This window comes from Heterocephalus glaber, unplaced genomic scaffold (assembly GCF_053883595.1).
Source record: "Heterocephalus glaber isolate CG9 unplaced genomic scaffold, H.glaber_assembly_v1.0 deba00001673, whole genome shotgun sequence".
NCBI lineage: Eukaryota > Metazoa > Chordata > Mammalia > Rodentia > Bathyergidae > Heterocephalus > Heterocephalus glaber.
In genome coordinates, this window is record NW_028258410.1 from 7,901,704 (window position 1) to 7,919,512 (window position 17,809).

At 49.7% G+C, this 17,809-nt stretch overlaps 1 protein-coding gene across 3 annotated transcripts; it reads left to right on the top strand.

The window, feature by feature from the left end:
- The first annotated feature begins 1,603 nt into the window (after positions 1-1,603).
- Positions 1,604-16,797, top strand: Ythdf1 (YTH N6-methyladenosine RNA binding protein F1). Of its 3 annotated transcripts, none has more exons than XM_004841041.4 (5): positions 1,604-1,865; positions 2,285-2,309; positions 3,525-3,604; positions 8,641-10,155; positions 15,485-16,797. In XM_004841041.4, exons 1-5 carry the CDS (start codon positions 1,839-1,841, stop codon positions 15,509-15,511), a joined length of 1,674 nt encoding a protein of 557 aa, XP_004841098.1. In that variant the 5' UTR covers positions 1,604-1,838; the 3' UTR covers positions 15,512-16,797. The 3 variants fall into 3 exon arrangements, with proteins under 3 accessions (XP_004841098.1, XP_087053846.1, XP_004841099.1); XM_087197720.1 differs by having other exon boundaries at positions 1,655-1,864; positions 2,239-2,309; XM_004841042.3 differs by lacking the exons at positions 1,604-1,865; positions 2,285-2,309 and adding an exon at positions 2,359-2,999.
- The last annotated feature ends 1,012 nt before the right edge of the window (positions 16,798-17,809 follow it).

Sequence of the window (17,809 nt, forward strand, 5' to 3'; positions counted from 1 at the left end):
ACCCATACCCCTGGGAGCGGCACTCCCTTCTATCTGCAGCCTCCAGCTAGAGAAACAGCCAAGTCAGAGCTGGGAGCTGAGCTGGGTCCTAACTCCTGAAGCAGAGCTCCCTCTACTGGACGCAAAGGAGGCAACAGCGCACGGATGGAGACAGGCGGGAGGATGAAGCTGGATAGGTTATGCTCAGGTGGACGGGGCCCTGTGCAAGCCCTGTCGATCAGCCAAGCCATGAACTGAGGGCCCCAAGTGCACCTGGGCATGGTGGCACACGTTTGTAATTCCAGCACGTGGGAGGCTGAGGCAGGAGGATCACCGTGAGTTTGAGACCAACCTGGGCTATGTAGTGAGTTAAAGCCCAGCCTGGACTACATAGAGAGACCCTGTCTCAAAAATAAACAAATAAACAAAAGTTGGGAGGAGGAGGAGGGCAGAGGTTCCAAGATGGCCAAGTGTCCAGGCTCCTGGGAAGCGGTATGAAGCCTCTCTCCAAGGGTCTCATCCTCACCACACAGGGGCAGATGCCCTCAGGAAGCCTGCTGGCAGCTGTGATCCCAGAGTGTCTTCCCTGTGTATGCCACCATTCCTGACATGTGCTGTTCTCTCTCAGACCCACCTAAATGGGTGGACTTCATCTTGGCCCGTGTTTCACAGCCCCTAGCTACCCAGGACTCTTCCTTGGGGCATCAGACAGCCCTCCTTGTTTTGTGGCAGGCCAGCCTTTCCCAATTTTAGATCAGGGCCCCAGGGACACCCAACTGGGATCATGGGACTGGAGCTCCCGCCCCCCCCCCCCCCCCCCCGTGATCCACCAAGATCTCAGTCATGTTCACTCGGCACAGTGCTCCGCCTGCACATGCTTTGCACAGGACTGTGCAGTGTTTGCCAGCCTGCCATGCCTGACACCCTACACTCAGCCAGCGCTCAGATCTGTCCTTCAGCAGATCTGAGTCTCATGAAGATGCTACCCCATGCTAGAAAGGAAGAAAGAAAAAAGCCAACGGAGAAGTCAGGGTGTGCAGTAGCCCTGGGGTGGCAGAGGTGGATAGGGCAGGAAGAGCTGGGTTAACACCCGCTAAGAGGGCTGTCCAGGCTGGGGACCTTATGGGGCCGAGGGGAGAACTAGGAGGCAGAAAGGAGTTGTCTATCCTTCAACAAAGACCAACGGCCTCTTGCGTGGCCTGTGCTAGGATACAGAGGATGGCTGAATTCCCTTTTCCTCTGGGGGAAGAAATTGGGGTTCAGAATCTAACGTGCCGCTTTGACTATAAGCTGGCAAGCTCCTTGCAGGTCCCAGAGGTCACTCACACAGCCGTCGCGGGAAGCCAGCCAAGCTCTCCCCAGCTGCTTCTGAAGGCGCGGCCCAGGGGCAGAGGAACAATTGGCCGCTGTTGCCCGCTTTCTGCTCAGTGAGTGCAGCCGCAGACACCCCGTGTGACTTTCCGGCTGGACCCTCCCAATCCTTGCTGGGCCCGCCCCTCCGCGCGAAACTGGGACCCGAGCGCAAAATCAGACGCAGGCGACGGTAGCGCGCAGGCGTGGCAGCGGCGGCCCGACGGCGATCCCGGCCTGCTCTGCGAGCTGACGTCGCGCAGCCTCGTCCCCGCCGCCGCCGCCGCCGCCGCCGCCGCCATCGCCATTGGAGTCGGCTTCCCCCCCCCCCCCCCCGTGCTCGTCTACCCGGCCCTGCTGCCCGCCCGACGGTCTCCGCCCGCGCGCCCGTCCACGCCCGTGGACTAGGTGGCAGGACCTGGGGCCAAGCGCGCGGGGAAACAGGCCCGGCCTCCCGGGAAGCCCGAGCCGGCGGGCGCTCCGGCCCCGCGCGGCGCTGTTCATGAAGCATGTCGGCCACCAGCGTGGACCCCCAGGTAGGGGGCCCAGGCGGGGACCTGGAAGCTGGGCCTGAGTCTTGGGGCCAGGATCTCGAGCCTGGAGGCCTGGCTAGGATCTCGAGTCTGGGATTGCAGTACCCGGACCGGGTTACATGGAGGCCAGGCCAGGGTCTTCATGTCCAGGGTCTCGGGACTAGGGACCTGGAGTCCAGTTTAAGGTCCGCAATGCGGGGTCCTGATGAGGGACCTGGAGGCCGGGCTGGGGTTGCGGGGCTGCGGCCATAGGGTCCGTCAGGAGGTCATGGGGACCGAGTTCGGGGTCGCGGGCCAGGGAACATGGAGACTGGGCTGAGGTCGCACCACTCGCCAAAGAGCGTAGTCCAGAGAGTAACTTTGTCTTTCCTTTTCCGGGCGGGGTTGTGTCGGCTCGAATATCCCGGCCTGTGGCGATGCAGAGAACAAAAGGACAAGATAATAAAGGTGAGCAGAGTTACGGGGCAGCCCTGTGGGCAGTGAAGGACCTGACAGCGCCCGCCCGCGTGGTCCACAAATCCCATCTAGAACCTGAAACTTACTTTTCTCCACCAGCTTTGGAGAGATGAAACTTTAAATTTCCAGGAGTTTTGACAGGTTGAAGACAAGGGCTTTTCAAGGAGTAGTAAATAAATGGGTGCTCAGAGTAGTTCAGTTCTTCCCTGCTCTCTGCCCTGCAAGATCTTTGATTAGATGGGGCAAGGGGAAGGAGATAAAGTTTGCCCAGGGCCAGGAACAGAAGTCAAGGGGCTTGGGAGGGTCTGGCTCTGTGGGAGAGGCAGTCAGCATGCCTGCCCTGTAAAGCCCTTGTTTTCTAAGTTTGCTGTCATCTGCTGTGATAAACCACTAAAATTTACTGTTTTGAGAACCTGTAAGTGACACTTCATGTTTACTTGTTTTTAAAGGGTGTGTTGCTTCTTGGGTGTAACCAAATATGGTTCATCATGTTTTAAGGTTGGAAAATACCCAACACTTTATTTACCTTTCCTTTCTGGCTGAGCATTGTAACAGTGGAAAGTAAGTGGAGAGCCAGATAATAGTGAGCTTCGATTACAGCCCCTTCCCAGATGAGCATCTTTTCTTCAGATCTCTATACTGGCTGAGTTTTTGGAGGCTCCCTGCTCACGTTTGCCACAGGTAGATCTTAGACCCTGTCAGTTTCATGGGATGGGGATGTGATTGGTAGAGTGCTTGTCTGGCAGTTAGAGGCCCCAGATTGGATCCTCAGTACTGCCTAAAACAACTGAAAAAAACAAGACCTTATCAGTTTCCCCAAAGCAGTGAGTTTATTGCTGTATTTTCTTTGCACCTATATTTTGTCAAAATCCTACCAAATTAAGATTATATTAGAGTGGGCCAGGGTTGTAGCTCAAGGGTGCTGCCACCTGCTTTGCAAGTGCAAGGTCCTGAGTTTGATCCCTGGTACCAAAAAAAAAAAAAGAAAAAAGATTATATTAGAGAGTGTAATCTAAATTATTTAAAGTTCTGCATCATCCTAATAGGGTATATGTATCAGCTCTATACTGATTGTGTCCATTTTAAAATGAAATAAAAGCTTCTGTGGAAGTTGATGGAAGAAGTAGACTTGACTGACTTTAGTTTTCATGCTTAAAAGTAATCTTTTAAAACTTGGAGATAATATTTTCCAACTTCCTTTTGTAGTACAGAATGGTTCTTTGCATCAGAAGGATACAGTTCATGACAGTGACTTTGAGCCCTACCTTTCTGGACAGTCCAATCCGGTAAGTTTATTTTGTTAGCATATATTTAATTTTAGATTAATTTTAGTTGTTTGTAATATACTTTTAATGTTATATTTCTTTTTTTTTTAAATGTTACATTTCTGATTTTCTTATCCTAAACAAGAAAGAAGCAGAGTTGAAAGTGTTAGAAATGATAGACAATTCTAAAAGACTTGCCTTGGTCATTTCCTCATGTTTAACTTGGGGCATGAGTGTGATGCAGGAAGTTTTTTCTTTGGGGCTGGGATACAGGCAGACTATAGGGGCTAGTGGGCCCCACCATTTGTGGGCTGGTGATGCAATGCCTTTTGTGGAGTACAGGTTTGTGTAGTGCCTTGAAGCTTTCCGGCACATTGTTTTTGGCTCTAGAGCATTGGAATTGTGGTTCTAGGAGAGCAGGTAAGCTGGGTAGAGTTGTACTCCCACCTTGATTTGAACCTTAACTTCACCTGTGTCAGGTGGCTTTCATTTCCTGTTCTCAGTTTCCTTTCTGTGACACAGAAATGATAGTAACTTTGCATAGAATTGTTGGAAGAGAGTACTTGGTGAGTACCAAGAGAATACTTCATACAAGGCCCAGCAAGTCACAACTGCCTTGTTTTTTTCTTTCTTTTTTTTTTGAGATGGAGTCTCTCTATGTGGTTGAGGCTAGCCTTGAACTCACAGTGCTTTTTTTGCCTCAGCCTTCTGAGTGCTGGGATTACAGGTATGTGACCCTACGTCTGGCCTGCTTTGTTTTCTTAGGTAGTTCAGAATTTCTCAGCCTTGGCACTATGGACATTTTGGACTAGAACATTGTCTTGGAGACTTCTGTGCATGATGGGGTATTTAGCAGCCTGCTTGACTTTCACCCACCATATTCTATCAACATCCTCCTCAGCCTCAGGCCCCTCTCTCCCCAGTTACTGCCACCCCTGTTGTGTCAATTTTGGATGTCTCCTGGGGAGAGAGTTGCCCCGGTTAAAACCACTGGGCTAGTGGGGTAGGGATTTAGCTCAGTGGTTCTGGCGCCTGCTGCGGAACCGCAAGGTCCCCAGTTCGATCCCCAGTACCAAAAACAAACAAAAAACCACTGGGCTACTTGGAATTCAGGTTTATATATATCTGCCGCTTAAAAAACATTGTGCAAGCGCAAGGACCCGAGTTCAATCCCCGGCACCAAAACAAACAAACAAACAAACAAAAACATTGTGCATAAATACTTTAGAATAAGACTAGGCTTTGCCTGTTCCTTGAAGCAGAGGGAAACTAGTCTGCCTACCAGTTTTCTTGCTTATGTGCCCTTTTCTAAAGCATCTTAGAACTTTTTTCCATCTTTCTCTTTTCTACTCCACCTTTCAAGCCAGCTGCTTAGGAGCCCAAGAAACTGTATGTAGGGAGACGTGAGCCACTGAGCCTTCTGGTTGACTCTTGAGACTCTTGCCCTCCTGTGGGTAGGACAGGTCATTACAGAACTGACCTGGCATCAGCCATGGTGCTTTAGCCAAAAGTGATGGGCAGAAGTTAGACTTATTTTTAAGAATATTTTATTTTCTACTTTCAAGGTATGGTATTATGGCAATATTATATACTAGATTTTAACTAAAACAGGGGGAGGGAGTTTACATCATTACACTTGAAATACATTTCTGTAAATGTGACTTGGGATGATGTCTTTAAAATGGAGTAGATTGTTTTCTGCTGTCAGTGGCTGGTCATAGCTCTTTAGTCCTTGAGAAGCCGCAGAGAAAGACTTGCATAGGCTGGGGTTAAAAGTAAACAGGCTTTTCGTGTTCTGTGCTCTCTTTAGTGAGGGGATTAATTGGCATATTGAGTGAGCCCATGCTTTTGATGGATGGATAACAGATTTTGCAGAAATACCCAACTTTGGTAGAAGGTAGGAAGCATGTAATGTGGGAGAGCTCTTCAGTCCTCATTTTTACTTGTAGATGAAGTAACTGGGAACCATTAAAGCCCAGGCGATGAGCTGGTGGTAGTAGAGCCAGGGTGGGACCATGATTTGTCCTGCCTATTTGCTTTGAGTTCTCCTTATTTACTGTTTCAGCCACGGGTCATTTGGGAATTGTTATTGTCTTTAGATTTGCACTCTTCTGAGCAGGGTTGCCACTTAGAAAAGTTCTCTTAAATTCTCAGAGGAGACCGTGGTATTGTGTCCATCCAGCCAGAAAAGGGTGTTTGGTGTGGCTGGTAACAGTAAGTTTAGAATTCCTTTGGTGTACCAGATACCCCATGAAAGTTGTGTGTGTGGGGGCGGGGGGGGAGACGCAGCTTTGTTGAGGTAGGCTGCACATGTTTAGAGCACACAGATTTATGGCTTTTGACTGACACATAGGCATGCGTGCAGAGCCATGACAACAGTGAAGGTCATGGCCTACCCTTAGCCCTTGTTTTGAATCTACATGTGATTTGTAGTGGTCAGCTGGAGGACATTGTGCTTCTTTGTTTTGGAAACTGTGATACTTACAGAATGATTTGGAAAGTATGTTAGAGCATGCACTTAGGTTAGGCTAATGTAGCTCCACAGACACCTCTCCTTGCCCTTGAGGCTGCCCCTGTGCTGCAGCTCCCTGCCTGCCTCCTGGTTGGTTGTGTGTGATGGTAAAGAGGGGAGCAGAGGGACTCTGAGAGAAGGGCTCCAGGTTGGCCTTAATTGTCCAGATTTTCTTGTTTGAGGCCCTTCCTGCTCAGTTTCCTAGTTTTATGGTTCCTGTTGTTTTTTGAAAGGTCATGAAGGATCGTGAGATGACACAGAGCAGGTCTTACTCATAGTGTTTATCTTTTTTCCTGTTCTTTTTTTTTTTTTTTTTTTTCTGTACCAGGGATCGAACTCAGGTCCTTGCGCTTTCGAGGCAGGTGGTGGAACCACTGAGCTAAATCCCCGGCCCATTTTTCCTATTGTTATATGAATTTAAGTGTTCAGGAAAGAACTGTCATCGCATGGGCTTCTGTCCCTCAAAGCCTGCCCCATCTGATGACTCAGAAGAGAGGGAAAGTCCTCTCAAGGTTGCTGCCGCCCCAGCTACCTGACCACCTCTCTTCCTGGATGCATACACCTCCATTGACTTTGTGCTTCTTCTTGTCCTAGCGTGTGATGGTTTTTGCAAGGGAAAACCAGCTAGGACTTTTGTGTTAGTGTCCTGAAGTAGCAGGGATTCCAGAATTTGGGGGTCCGTGGTGAAGTTGTGAGTGAACCCCTGTTACTGAGGTGAGGTTAGACAGTGCTGGGTGGGGAGCAGCTGAGAGCCACCTGCTGCTTGGCCTGCAGAGTAGGAAGCATTGTGGGCCACTAATGTGGCTCTGTCTGTGACGTGTGTGTTGTGTGTTTGACAGTATTACCTGAAGTGGACTTTTAGGGATTTCACATACCTGACATGATACACGTTACTTTGTGTCCTAAATCGCGTCCTGTTGCAGTTAAGGCCTAAGTGTAAGTCATAAGCAACTGGGGTGTCTCTGTGGCCTCACTGCCATTGCTCTGCTGTGTGGGCCAGCTAGGTTAGAATGCCATACTGCCATTGGGTCTTTCTTCTCCCATCTGGCCTTCACATGTTGGAGTGATTGCAGCTGCTGAGGAGGGCTGCCTGCCCCTCCGTCATGTGTCTGAACGCATCTCCTGCATGTCTCTCAGCAGTCCCCCCCCAGACCTCCTTGTTGATTTCATCTCTCTCCTGTTAGGCCTCGCTCCACAAAGCTGCTTTAGGGGTGCCTAGGTAGAGGCACATGATGGGGAGGTTGCAGTAAAAGAGCCAGAATCATTGAACTCTTTTCAAGGGAAGATAAGCTCGTTTGTCTCATGTTTATGGAACACTGATAGTGTTACATTTGTGGGCTCAAAGATTTTTATTATAGAGAAACAACTGTTATTTCACTGTCAGAGATGGTTCTGGAATGGTCTCCTGACAAGTGCAGCTTCCTGACCTTGTGCTGGGCTCTTCTACTCCTCTAGCACCCTAGGTGTGCCGCTCCACAGGAGAGGGTCTTTCACCAGTCACCTCAAGCACCAGCGTTAGGTGGGACCCAGCTCTGACTAGAGCTTGGGGAGTCTCATCACTTGTGCTCCTAGAGCTGCTGGCCTGAGATCTGGACTCGTGTCCTGGGGAGCTCTCCAGAGACCCTGAGACTGAAAGCATTGGATCCCCTGCCAGGCTTTGCTGCTGTGTGGCGTGGCCACTTTAAGCCCCTCACTGATGCTCCTGCTGCCACGCAGACAGAGGGAAGCCTCAGTAGGGCAGCTCAGTGAGGCTGGCACCCAAAGTGAGGTCTGCTCTGTACCAGAGAGCAAAGTCCCCTTCTCGAGAGGCTTGCTCTTGGAGGAGGACCTGGAGCAGCCATGGGCCTTTGCTGCTAGGCCCCACTCGGAGATCCCATAGCTGTCCTCAGGAAACCATAGGAATGGAAGGACAGACCCCCCCCCCCTCCGCCGCCCCGCACTCAGGTGGGGGCAGGAATGTGGAAGGGGCCTCTGAAAGGGCTCTTGAAGGGTGGTGAGGAGTCCTGCAGTCCAGGTGTGGGAAAGGGTACCAGGGCCCAGAGGTGGTTACCTGGGGTGTGTGTCAACTGATCAGTGAGCTGGAGCTCCATGGCCCTAACACCATGGTTTGCCACCAGAAATGGCCCAGTGCCTTCTTAAGACCATTCTCAGTTTCTGTTGTGCTGTTAGTAGTGGTTGGCATTATTGGTTCGGGACTGGGATTAATTTGCAACTCTAGATTTCTCTTAACTGGATACTCTTGGATGTAAAAGCAGAAGAATGCTGTACAGCCAGCTCTCGAGTGGCTCAGCTCACTTGTTTAACTTGAGCCTGGATCATTGCAAATAAGGCTTTTTATTTGAGATAACAACTGGGTTGTGTTGTATTCATTCCTGATTTCTCTGTGTCTTGACTTTGTTCTTACCTTGGTGACCTTCATCCCAAGGAGGAATAGCCCCATACCATGTCAAGCCTGTTTCTGCTCAGCCCGTGTGAGAGGTCCTCAGCCTGCCTGTGTCTTCCTGTTGTGATGGCAGCCTGACCAGTCACCTGTTTGTCTTCACAGAGTAACAGTTACCCCTCGATGAGTGACCCCTACCTGTCCAGCTACTACCCACCATCCATTGGATTTCCTTACTCCCTCAATGAGGCACCGTGGTCCACTGCTGGAGACCCTCCGATCCCGTACCTTACCACCTATGGACAGCTCAGTAATGGAGATCATCATTTTATGCACGACGCGGTTTTTGGGCAGCCTGGGGGCCTGGGGAACAATATCTATCAGCACAGATTTAATTTTTTCCCCGAAAACCCTGCATTCTCAGCATGGGGGACAAGTGGTTCTCAAGGGCAGCAGACTCAGAGCTCAGCATATGGAAGCAGTTACACCTACCCACCCAGCTCCCTGGGTGGCTCGGTTGTTGATGGGCAGACGGGCTTTCACAGCGACACACTCAGCAAGGCTCCTGGGATGAACAGCTTGGAACAGGGCATGGTGGGCCTGAAGATTGGGGATGTCACCACCTCTGCCGTCAAGACAGTGGGCTCAGTTGTCAACAGTGTGGCACTGACGGGTGTCCTTTCTGGCAACGGTGGGACAAATGTAAGCATGCCAGTTTCAAAACCAACCTCTTGGGCTGCCATTGCCAGCAAGCCTGCAAAACCACAGCCTAAAATGAAAACAAAGAGCGGGCCTGTGATGGGGAGTGCCCTGCCTCCTCCTCCCATAAAGCATAACATGGACATTGGTACCTGGGATAACAAAGGACCTGTACCAAAGGCCCCTCAGCAGGCACCGTCCCCCCAGTCTGCCCCACAGCCCCAGCAAGTGGCTCAGCCTCCTGCAGCTCAGCCTCCCACCTTGGCTCAACCACAGTATCAGAGCCCTCAGCAGCCTCCCCAGACTCGCTGGGTTGCCCCTCGCAATCGAAGTGCAGCATTTGGTCAGAGTGGAGGGGCCAGCAGTGATTGTAACTCTTTTGCAAATACCCAGCCTAATTCTGCCCCAAGTGTAGAGTCCCACCCCATCCTCGAGAAACTGAAAGCTGCCCACAGCTACAATCCTAAAGAGTTTGACTGGAATCTTAAGAGTGGACGGGTGTTCATCATAAAGAGCTACTCTGAGGATGACATTCACCGCTCCATCAAGTACTCCATTTGGTGTAGCACAGAACATGGCAATAAGCGCCTAGATAGCGCCTTCCGCGCCATGAGCAGCAAGGGGCCTGTCTACCTGCTCTTCAGTGTCAATGGGAGTGGGCATTTCTGTGGAGTGGCTGAGATGAAGTCCCCTGTGGACTACGGCACTAGTGCTGGGGTCTGGTCTCAGGACAAGTGGAAAGGGAAGTTTGATGTGAAGTGGATTTTTGTCAAAGATGTGCCCAATAATCAGCTCCGGCACATCAGGCTGGAGAACAACGACAACAAACCGGTCACAAACTCCCGAGACACACAGGAGGTGCCCCTAGAAAAAGCAAAGCAAGTGCTGAGAATTATCGCTTCCTACAAGCACACAACCTCCATCTTTGATGACTTCTCTCACTACGAGAAGCGCCAGGAGGAGGAGGAGGTGGTGCGAAAGGTGAGTCGTGCCTCAGGTATCACTCCCGAGTGGGTGTCTGTCCCGTGTCTGCACTTGTAACAGGCAGCCTGAGCAATGAGCAGGGCCGGGCGTGGGTGGGAGAGCTGCTGGGGTCTGTAACAGACTTGCTGGCCAGCCTTGGGCAGGAGTGCGGTCCAGGGGGCGCAGCCCTTGCTGAGCTTTCCATAGGACTGTCGCAGGGAAGATCCGTGGTGTTTGGGTGTCACTGAGCAACTTTTGGCCTCTTTCCAGTTTTAGGGACTGCTGTGTGCACGTTTAGTTATAAAGAACCTGAGAGAACTCACCCCTCTTCTCTGACTCATGATGCCTCTTGGCCTGTGTCCATCAGAAGCACTTGGAGTGGGCCCTTCCGTGGCCGCCGCGCTGAGGCAGTGATCATCCATCCACTGCTGAGGGCTTTGTTTCTTGGGGCTCCCCCTCAGCTGTTGGAAACTCCAGAGATTTGTTTCTTATTTTTCTTTTAAAAGCCTGATATCCTGGACTTTTTGGAAACCTACTCCATCTAAGCAGTAAAGAGAGTGGTGGGAAAGGGCAGGTATGAAGTCCAGACATTTTATAATAATAAATGGGAAGCCGGGCATAGTGACACACGCCTGTGATCCCAGCACTTGGGAGGCTGAGCCAGGAGGATAGGCAGGAGTTCGAGACCAGCCTGGGCCACATAGTGAGATGCTGTCTCAACCAAAACAAAATCATAAATAGGTTCATTTAAGCCAGATGTGGTGGTACATAGCTGCATTCCCAGAACTCTGGGAAGCTGAAGCAGGAGGATTGCAAGTTCAAGTCCAGCCTGGGCAATTTAGCGAGACTGCCTCAGAATAAAAAAATTGAAAAACGGCTGGGGATGTAGCTGTGTGTGAAAATTTTGAGTCCAATCTCCAGTACCTAAAGAAAAAAAGTTGCATTTTGTTCCATGTGGCTGGTTCTTGGAGGTGGCCCTAATTGCCAGTCATGGCCACAGTGAGATCGGTAGGGTCGGAGTGGCACAGCACCCTGCCTTGTCTGAGTACATCTGCCCTGAAGCAGGACCCAGTGCCCATAAACCGGCCTCAAATGGTAAAAGCCTAATACGCTTCATAAAGCTCGCTTTACCCAAGAGTTCACCCTGAAGTTCTCTCCTCTGATTCACAAAATGGAAGTTAGTAATAGGTGGTTTTCCAGCCCTTTCTGTCCTCTGTGTAAGAAAGGAATTGCTCACACGAACACACGTGTCCTGAGGCAGTTGGAGCAGACAGGTGTGCAGACGGGGCGTGTGGCTGGGCTGCTGCAGCAACGTAGGCTCATTGTCAGGGGCCCAGAGCTGCAAAACTGAAACAGTGTGATAAGGGAATGCCGTTTTTGAGGTAACTGAAATGCTGTACTTAGCTCTCTTAGGTGTAAAACAAAATGTGCATTGCCTAACAGCGACTCTGAGACATGTTGTTGGGTGGCCTCATTGCTCTGCTGGCCCTGCAGTGTGACCTACAGAATAACAGCTACAGTGTCGCTAGTTGACTTTATAGGCCGCTGTCATAAAACAAAACCTCGGGCCGGGGATTTAGCTCAGTGGTTTCGCTGCCTGCTATGCCAAGCCCAAGGACTGAGTTCGATCCCTGTACCAAAAAAACCCCCCCAAAAACACCTCATTAATGCAGGGCATGGCTGTACTGAGATTGCAGGGTTAGAGCTGGGGTACTTGTTCATTAAACTTAGGTTTGGCTTTAAACTGGCAGCTGGTTGTGTGTCTGTGTGTACTTGAGTTGTCTTCATAAATACTGCATGTGAGGTGTGATTGAAAAATACAGCGAATGTTTAAAATAAAAATTTATGGGCCAGGGATTTAGCTCAGTGGTTTCGCTGCCTGCTATGCCAAGCCCAAGGACTGAGTTCGATCCCCAGTACCAAAAAACCCCCCCCAAAACCAAAAACAAAACAAAAAAATTCATTGCAGTAAAAGATACCTTGCCACTGACCCTGCTCAAAATACTTCTGGCTCCATACACTTGCCATTCTTTCCACTTTCTGAAGCAGTTCTGGAAGTCCTTTTTGTGATGTCTTTAGTTGTGCTGTCATGGCCGCCTCGATGTCCTGAATTGATGCAAAATGCTTATCTTTCGTGGTCATACTGATTTTGAGGAAGAGCCAGCAGCGGCCCACAGTGCCAGCCCTGGTGCTAAGATGAAGATACACTGTGGTGGCCTTACAGGCCTGCGCTGCTGTTGGATGGCACTTGGCGGCAGCATTCGCTGTTTTGGTCACACAAAGACACAGAAGAGGGCTTCTAGGACTGGTTCAGAAGTGTAGGAGTGATGGGTTAGTGCTCAGAGTCAGGGGCAGTGTGCTTTGTACTGATCTACAGCTATAGATTATAGCTATTTTTAATTGAAATGCCCAGGGTATATTTTGATAACCCCTGTGGTGTACTGGGTCCCAAAGGTTGGTGATGAGCTTAGGGATAAAATTCTGCCTGTGATCTGTTTTAAAAATTCTAGTGTCCTAATGTAGTGTCCTTTCATTATAACCACTTGGCCCTTGGACACTGAGTTCTGGTGTGGGTCTCGGGTTCAGCCCGTGGTGAGGACCTGCAGGCCTCTTCGGCAGCCAGCACCTGTCCCACTTGAGCACTGGAGGGGAGTCTGCTGGAGCTACCTGGCAGCGTCCTGGGGAGGCCCGCACCACGTAGCCAGGCTGCAGAGCTTGTGACCCAGTGTTTGTTGTTAAGTCGCATTACTGAGAGTGACAGACAAGAGCCCTGGTTGGTCCGTGGTTCAGTTCATTGGGCTGCATAAAGAACCAGGTGGCTCTGGGCCATCCCCAGCCTGACGCCGTATCCTAGCTGCACTGTGCGCTTGCTGCCTGCCAGTGCTCTGGTCTTCATTCTGTTGGCTGGGTTAGAACCCTAGGCATTTCAGAGGTGAGACTGGGTTTCCGTTGCAAAGTGTAGGCTAGTCTTCAGGGTGAATGTAACCGCAGGCTTGGGAACCACTGCTTCCTCTGGGCTGTAGTACTTGCAGCCAGTAGCGAAGAACCTCTGAGAATGGACCTGGTTTTGTTCATCACTGATTATTAGACTGCACTACTTTCCGATGCTCATAATTTAAACAGTACCTAGTGGTTAGAAAGTAAAATACAGTTGACATTTTTCAGTTTCCCTTTCAAAGTTTCCAGCTATAAATGTGGAAACATTTCTTATGAAAGCAGTAACTTTTATGGCAACTGTGTCAGACCAAGTCCCAGGATGATACATTGTTTTGTTTTTAAGCATATAAACAGTCCTTGGAAGTGCTTTAAGAGGTAAAAATAAGGGCGTTCTACAAGAATGTGCCCCATACCCCAGGCCAGTCCTGCCCAGTGGCATTTGGCTTTGGAAACTGGGTGGAGGGGAGAACTTAAGCATTCCTGTGTGGTTGTTGAGTGCTCCTTTAAAGCTTTTTTTTCCTCGAAGTTTTGTGAGTAGTGTTGCTTTTTAAGAGAGCAGGTGGTAAACCTTGTAGCTATTCATAAAGCCTGGAGGAATATGGGGGCTTACAAAGTGTCCTTGCTCTGGATACTCAGATAGTAGCCATTTGGACTCAAAGACTGACATATACTTAGAGAATTTTTAAAGGAATGCATAATACAGAGTTCTTTTTTCCAGATTTACACTTCCGATAGGGAGGAGATGTTGGTTCTTAGAGTAGTGGCCCCTGGGGGCTGGGGATTTAGATCGGCCCTGCCTTCCTCAGTAATCCAGGTACTCTGGTGACTGGCTGTGGGAGGAGTGGCCATAGGCAGGCCTGGGCCTCAGCTAGAGACAGTGCTTGCTTGGGTGCCTGGCACTGATGGTGTGAACACGAAGATGTGCCCAGTCCTTCATTGGAAGAGAGGGGTTTGGATTGTTGCTTAAGTTGACTTTATATGTTTGGTGTTATGCTCGCTGTCATTGAGGATGGATGTGCCAGGGCTGCCCAGGCACTGTGGTGTGGGGTTTCCCCTTGCTTTGGGTGTTTCTGTGCTGAGAGCTGAGTTTAGATGCTGCATGGTTAGGAAAGAGGTCCTGTGAGCTTCGCCACTGATTAGAGGCCGGGTTGGCGAGCTTGGGAATAGGGTCAGGTGTGAGCCCCAGACTTCCACATCACGTGTGGTCTGGCGGAGACCGCTATGGCTGTAGAGATAGGAAGGAAGCATGGCCAGAGGAACCCCTGACCTGGGCAGTGCTGCTGAGGTCACAGTGTTTGTTCCCTGTGTCTGGAGACACAATTCCTGACATCTGCAGCTTAGAGGAGGAGAGGGCCTGTTGTGGCCTTTCGTTTCAGCCTTTGGTTGGCTGGCTGTGAGGCAGAACCAGTGGTGAGAGGGCCTGGTGGAGGAAGCTGCTTGTCATGGCATCTGGGAAGCAAGAGGGCAGGTGGGGGGGGGGCAGACAGGCCTAGTCTGTGTCATGTGACCACTTCTGCCTGTTCAGCTGCGACCTCACCGGCGGGCGGGCTAACGCGTGAAGCAGTTAGTGGCTCCCCAGTGTCATCACCTGGCCAGGAGCCTTTTAACCCAGGTGGCTGGTAAACAGGACTGACTGGCACAGAGGGGCTTAGGATTGCAGAGAAAGGGCCCAGACTGGATGGGTCCCAGCTTGTCCTCCTGCTCTTCATTAGTCAAGTAACTTGAGCTTTTGTTCTTTTGTTGCTGGGGATTGAACTCAGGACTTTGCACTTGCAAGGCAGGCACCAGAACCACTGAGCTAGATCCCTGGCCCCCGTTTTAATTTTTTTAGTTTTATTTGTTTCTTTTTAGATAGGGAAGGTTTTGCTAAGTTGCCTAGGCTAGCCTGGAACTTGCAGTCCTCCTGCCTCAACCTCCTAAGTAGCTTGAACTGCAGGCATGTGCCACCACACCTGGCATGGAGTTTGCCTTTTTAGCTGGTTAGACACTTTGGTGTACTTTGAAGCACTGAGAGGTTTTTTTGTTTTTTTGTGTTTTTTTTACTGAGAGGTTTAAGTGAGAGAAAATACAGGACAACAGCTCCCACACCCTGGGATGCTTGTGTGCCCCTTCATGCTTGTTTCTTCTGGACCCAGGCAATTTTGTATTTCTGATGTTTCCCATGTAGCATGCACTGGCACAGGAGGGAGGGCTGGCAGTCGTCGGGAGGTGGGCCTGTGATGGTCTGTGCAGAGGCCTTCTTGGGGAGGACATGGAACCAGGTCCCTGGTGCTGAGCCGTGTGCACTGGAGGGGCCTGGATCGCCGAGCAGAGCCCTGCAGCGGAGCTGCGGCCATCTTGGCCTGCTTTTGTGGGAGTCCCGTGCGTCAGGGTCGCTTAGTGTGTTAAACTCCTCTCTCTCTTTTTACAGGAGCGGCAGAATCGAAACAAACAATAAGGATGAACCAGTTTCTTACGTAGTTAACAGTTGGCTTTGAAAGCAGTTTGAAACTGTATGCGTGGTGCTGTTTCTGGTGTCAGCTCCAGCGTGTCACCCTTGTGCGAGACTCAGTGTTGCATCTATATCTTCCTTATAGTTCATTTTTGCTGATGGATCTGTGTTCATTTGTATTTTTTCTATGTATTACAATATTATAGAACTCACTAATAAAGGAATATTTTTTGTCAGCATATCAGACTGACCTAATGCGAAATATAAATATCCTTAAAAACAAAATGAAAAATCTAATACACCCCAAAGATTTTTTTATTTTGGCAGAAATTATGTTCTTATTCTTATATCCAGTCATTTAATATTTCTATAGGAGACTTCAAAGTATTCACCCCTGCACTGCTTTTTTGCAAACAGAAGAACTCATGAGCTGTTTGTGGTTTAGAGTGTGCTGTTAAAATCTCACAGTACCAAAATCTGAAGGTTGGTGGCTGCCCTGTTTGGCTGGTTCACCATTTTTACTGTTCATGCTGTCGGAAATGCTCATTTGCCCATTTGGTTTTCTGGTAGGCAGAAAGATAAACTTTAGTTTTTCAAATATGGTGACTTCGGGTTGTGTCCCTGGAAAACACCCTCCACAGAGGTCACCTGCCCGGCAGCTGCCTTGCCCTGGCTGCCCGCAGTCTCACTGTACTGAGGATGCGGAAGGTGTTTGGGGTCTGATTCCTTGTGTATGTTCTTAGTTGTTTGCAGGTCATTTTTAATTTTACCCCTTTCTTCACTGATAACCCTAACGTCAGCTGAAGTTTCTACTAATAATGCTGAGCTTTAAATGTAGGATCTGATAGTACAGTGTGATGGATGATGCTGCCAACTAAATTTCATGTGTGTGTCTGATTTTTTTTTTCCTGTTGAATGGGTTAAAAAGCAAAGAACAAAAAACTCCTTTTAGGAAATAATTTGCTGTCCTGTGTTGTGGAATGAGGGGCCGTTAAGGAGCTGCCCTGCTACCTGGAGTTGGAATTTAGCATGAAAGTGGTGCTCATGCCCGACGCCCTCGCACACGAATCTGCACGCACCCACTGTAGAGGATCCTTACTGTCTTAGAGCAGATACCTTCCAAAACTATTTACTCCAAAAGACCCTCTGAGTTAAAAATCTAAGCTGTATTCTTTAGACTTGTATTTGGAGCGCGTCACTTCCTCTGAGCTGTTACTGCCTGTACAGATCCTGGGCAGCATCTGGTCGCTGTCCTCAAGAGAATACAAGCCTTAATAAACACCTGTTAGCAAGTCTGTGTGCTCGCGTCCTTCATCCTCCCGTGGGGTCTTGTCTTTGTGAAGCCGGTGGTGATGTCCTCGGGGTCTGAGGCCCTCTTTCCCGGGCATGTGGGGAGCTGGGGACCTCTGAGACTGACTGTGCTGGACTTTACTTCTCCCTCAGTGTCTTCCATTGAAAGGACAGAGGAACGCGTAAAGCTGCAGTCATAACCTAGGATTCCAGTGCTACCAACACAGGTGGAGATCGTCCGCGACTCTGACTCCTGTGCCGGGCTGGCTTTCTCATCTCCGTCCTTCTGCCCATCGTCAGTCCCTCTTCCCGATTGTGTATTTCAAGGGCAGACGGCAGTACACGTCCTCTCGACATTCTCCATGCATGCCTGTTTGATGTTTGTTCACAGGGTGTTTTCCTTGTGAGGTAAAGTTTACAAACGGTGAAACACGTGTGTCCAGGTATGTAGGTCCCTGTTTCTGACGTGTATGAGATAGAGGTAAAGATACAGAGCGTGAATGTCATCTCAGGAGTCTTCACATCCTCTCCCAGGCAGTTACTGCCTCTGCTGGAACTTAACCATTTATCAGGAAACGCACAGAACACAAGCTAGGAAAACTGGTCTCACGCCCTGACAGTTGGTCAGGTGGGGTATTTATTTTCTCCACTGTGGCTCCAGATTGCTTCCAGAATTTTACTTGAGGGAGTGTGTTTCTGCAGACAAACTGTAGAGCAAGCGGGAGGAGCTTTCAGAGGCTTCGTCATATTCCTGGTTATTAGCAGTGCCCAGTGTCAAGGAACTTGACGTGCTATGAAAGTTGGAGCAGGGCCAGGGATTTAACTCAGTGGTTCCGTTGCCTACCTCAAAAGTGCAAGGACCCAAGTTCGATCCCCGGTACCGAAAAAAAAAACAAAAGAAAGTTAGAGCAAACTTCAGTGATTTAGACGTGTGTCACACTGGTTTGTGAAAGGCTGTATCAATATTACTGTTAGTTTATGTTTCCCACTCCTGCCTTCCACAGCCAGCCAAAT